The 3,712-nt window shown below is 42.8% G+C and overlaps 1 protein-coding gene across 2 annotated transcripts in view; it reads left to right on the forward strand.

Annotated features, from left to right (window-relative positions):
- Nucleotides 1–148, forward strand: part of LOC143295075 (uncharacterized) — a 23,538-nt gene extending 23,390 nt beyond the window's left edge. For both annotated transcript variants that reach the window (XM_076606634.1, XM_076606635.1), the window contains exon 9: nt 1–148. This exon is cut by the window's left edge and continues 12 nt beyond it. In XM_076606634.1, the coding sequence (XP_076462749.1) occupies nt 1–66 (66 nt within the window). In that variant the 3' untranslated portion in view covers nt 67–148.
- The last annotated feature ends 3,564 nt before the right edge of the window (nt 149–3,712 follow it).

The following is a 3,712-nucleotide window of genomic DNA, read 5'->3' on the forward strand; positions in this document are numbered from 1 at the left end:
CACCGAAAGCCAAGACTGACCATGAAGCAGGCTTTGAAAATGGTGGCTGAGGAGATGGACAGGTGATGGGCGAAATCTTCAGTCCACTGTGTGTGTGTGTGTGTGTGTGTGTGTGTGTGTGTGTGTGTGTGTTGTGTGTGTGTGTGTGTGTGTGTGTGTTGTGTGTGTGTGTGTGTTGTGTGTGTGTGTGTGTGTGTTTTCCAAAGCAGATGTGGTGTAGTGTAGATATGGATCAAAGATATGGATCAATTCATTGTTTTGAAACCTTTGAAACTGAAGCTCTGTGTGTGTGTGTGTGTGTGTGTGTGCGTGTGTGTGTGTGTGTGTGTGTGTGTGTGACATGGAGGGAATGCCGTGTAGCACTGTCTGTGATAAAGCTCACATCTAGCTATGAACATAGTCTGTGATGGTACTGTATACATTATATTTGTTTACGTTCTGTGCCTTACGCGAAAAGTAGGCTGTGGGGAGGGGGGAGAGCGGGGGAGGAGCGGTGTGGGGGGTTGAGGAGTGGGAGAAGAGAGTACAGTAAAGGGGGATGAGAGAGAGAGAGAGAGATGTGTATGTGTGTGAGTGTATGTGTGTTCACATGTTAATTTCTCTCTCTTACTCTGTGTGTGTGTGTGTGTGTGTGTGTGTGTGTACTGTGTGTGTGTGTGTGTGTGTGTGTGTGTACTCTGTGTGTGTGTTTATGTGCATGTTCTTTTCTTTCTTTCTTTAGTTTTAACGTCTCTTCACTTGTAAGTGATATTAGACAGGGGAAGGTGGGGGAGTAGTATAAGTGTGTGCGCATGTGGGGGTTGGGAGTTTGGGGTGGGTGCTGGAGGTGGGGGAGGGTGGTGTGGGGGTGGGGTGGGGTGATGGGAAGAGATGGTGGGATGACTGACACAGGAAAACAGACATGAAAGTAGCAGAGGTTAAAATGAACTACAAAAGATTAAACTGAGAGTAAACTACCAACTACCACTCGAACATTCCTGTAACGGGTATTAAGCATACTTGCTGTATATCAAAAACATAATCAATCAAAGGTATGATACCAACTGGACTTTGAGTTTGATTAAAATATTCTGTGGTTTGTCTGAGTAATAAATGATTATTTAAGACATCTGAGGACAAATACGTGTTCAGTGGAAACTGGTCAGTGAGTTTTGGAAGACCAGTTGTTTTGTTCTTGAACACTCGACAAGTATGTGATAGACACTTAACTTCTTTTCTGCAAAAACACTGTATGTTTTTGCAGTATTTTATATGAAGGGCATTCAAACGAAATCAGTAAATTAGACTTGTGATTGGTCTTCACTGGGAGACAGATGAATTATACAAGAAAGCCTTGGGGTTGCTTGCTGTAACTGTAACTGCCTTTATACCATGACAGTAATATTGGCAGTCAGAATCTTTTAATGTGTGTGTGCGTGTGTGTATGTGTTCATATGTTAATTGCTCTCTCTCTTTCTCTGTGTGTGTGTGTGTGTGTGTGTGTGTATGTCTGTCTCTGTGTGTGTGTGTGTGTGTGTGTGTGTGTGTTACTACCTTAGCAAAAGGTCACAAAAACATTGCCTTTAAATGGGCAACACTTAGCATCCTGTAGTCTTAAAACAGACCTAGAGTACATGTGTCAAAGAAAAAGTTGGAAATAAGATTTATAAAGGGATGTTCATGAAGCAAAGATTTATAAAGGGATGTTCATGAAGCATCAGTATTTCTGGAGGAATAATCTGCTTCTAGTATAAATATATATCCTCCAGACTATCCCAAACATTTTTTATAATGACAACGTTTCTCACATTAAATGATAATGAATAGAATATTGATCAGATCAGTATAGTTGAAAGACGTAGAAAATTAATTTGTATTAATCCACACCATTTCTTGTCATGGCAACATATTCAGACACATACATACACACTCATTAAGTGTATGCGCATCTGTTTTTTTCTCACGTGCTCACATGTACAGAAATGCATGCACACAAACACATACACCCTCGCCTTTTCTCTGTCAAAATCTCTACTCACCAGCCCCGCCCTCCTCACCTCTCTGCCCCACCCATTATAGTTTTTATTCTTTTTCCCAGAGCAAAAGGCAGAAGACATACCTTTAAGTTTATTAGAACGTCTACATTTCTTTAGTAGACACTAATTAATTCTTGACTCTGCTCCAGATGTGTTGAAATGAATGCCATTAGCTTTCCACTGTGCTTTAGTGAAGGTTCTGCTGATTCTGTTTCATGACAGTTACGTACAACATGCCTGTGTGTCAAGGTATTATGTAACCATGGCATTAGCTTGAAAATAAACCAAACATACATATCTCATTGATATTTTGATTTCTCTTCATTTTGTGTTGTTACACCCTTCGGGTTTGGTGATATTTTTTGATACCGGTGATGAAGTTGTTAGCAGCTCCAGAAGAGAGGAGTTCCACACAGCACAGCTGCCTGCTCAAGACTTGCACAGATCAAATCAACTGTTACCTGTGTGAGGGTTCGGTCATAAGCAATGGGAGGTAACACAACACATGGGACATTTACTTTGAAGACCTGCTGTCCACTGTGAAAAAGAGGAAAGAGGAGTGGCCGTGTAACCAGGACATGTGGCAATGTGCGAGTGGTTAAAGCATTGGACTTTCAATCTGACGGTCCTGAGTTTGAATCTCGGTAATGGCGCCTGGTGGGTAAAGAGTTTGGGATTTTGCTGATCTCCCAGGTCAACATATGTGCAGACCTGCTTGTGCCTGAAGCCCCTTTGTGTGTAAACGCAAGCAGATCAAATACGCACGTTAAAGATCCATGTTAGCGTTAGGTGGGTGATGGAAATGAGAACATACCAACCATGCACACTCCTGAAAACGGAATATTGCTGCCTACATTGCGGGGTTAAAACGGTCAAGACATGTAAAAGCCCACTCCTGTACATACGAGTGAACGTGGGAGTTACAGCCCACCAAAGAAAAAGAAGAAGAAGAAGCAGACACGTGGCCTCTCCAAGACCCTCCCCCAGGGAACAGAGCAGGGAAGGAAGCGACAGGGAAGACAATGACAGAGGTGGACAGACAGCGTTACGGAATGGACAGGAAGGAGCGATGCTGGCACACAGACTTCGAGAGATGAAGGCCTCTGGTGCAGTGTTCCACCATGCAGCTCCCCATGGACTCTCGGAGGGTCACAGGAGCAGTAAAACAGTAAGCAAAGGGAGGTAAGTTGTACACAATATGTGTGTGTGCAGACTGGTTGATGCACACCCACACTCCAGTGAATGTTCCGACATTCTCTGTTCCAGTGGCGTTTATCATTAAGGAGTTTCAGCACATGATAAAAAGCAGCATGAAGGGCTCGAAAGATTGCACTGTATCCATTCTGTGTCAACAAATGTTTGATTTAACTTCGACTTTTCAGATGTTAATTGTGTACCATTAAATGGCCATTGATTTTTCTGCCAAGATGGCAGAGAGAGGAGAGAGTATTAGTGAGAATTGTATGTAAGTCAGCTTGGGAGGCGCCTTTGCGCTGAAGGACAAGAACGCAATGAAATAACAGTGGAAAAGGAAATGGGTGTTACAGGCTGGAACAAGAACCCAATGAAATAACAGTGGAAAAGGAAATGGTGTTACAGGCTGGAACAAAAACCCAATGAAATAACAGTGAAAAAGGAAATGGGTGTTACAGGCTGGAACAAGAACCCAATGAAATAACAGTGGAAAAGGAAATGGG

This window comes from Babylonia areolata, chromosome 20 (genome assembly GCF_041734735.1).
Source record: "Babylonia areolata isolate BAREFJ2019XMU chromosome 20, ASM4173473v1, whole genome shotgun sequence".
In the NCBI taxonomy this organism is placed as follows: domain Eukaryota; kingdom Metazoa; phylum Mollusca; class Gastropoda; order Neogastropoda; family Buccinidae; genus Babylonia; species Babylonia areolata.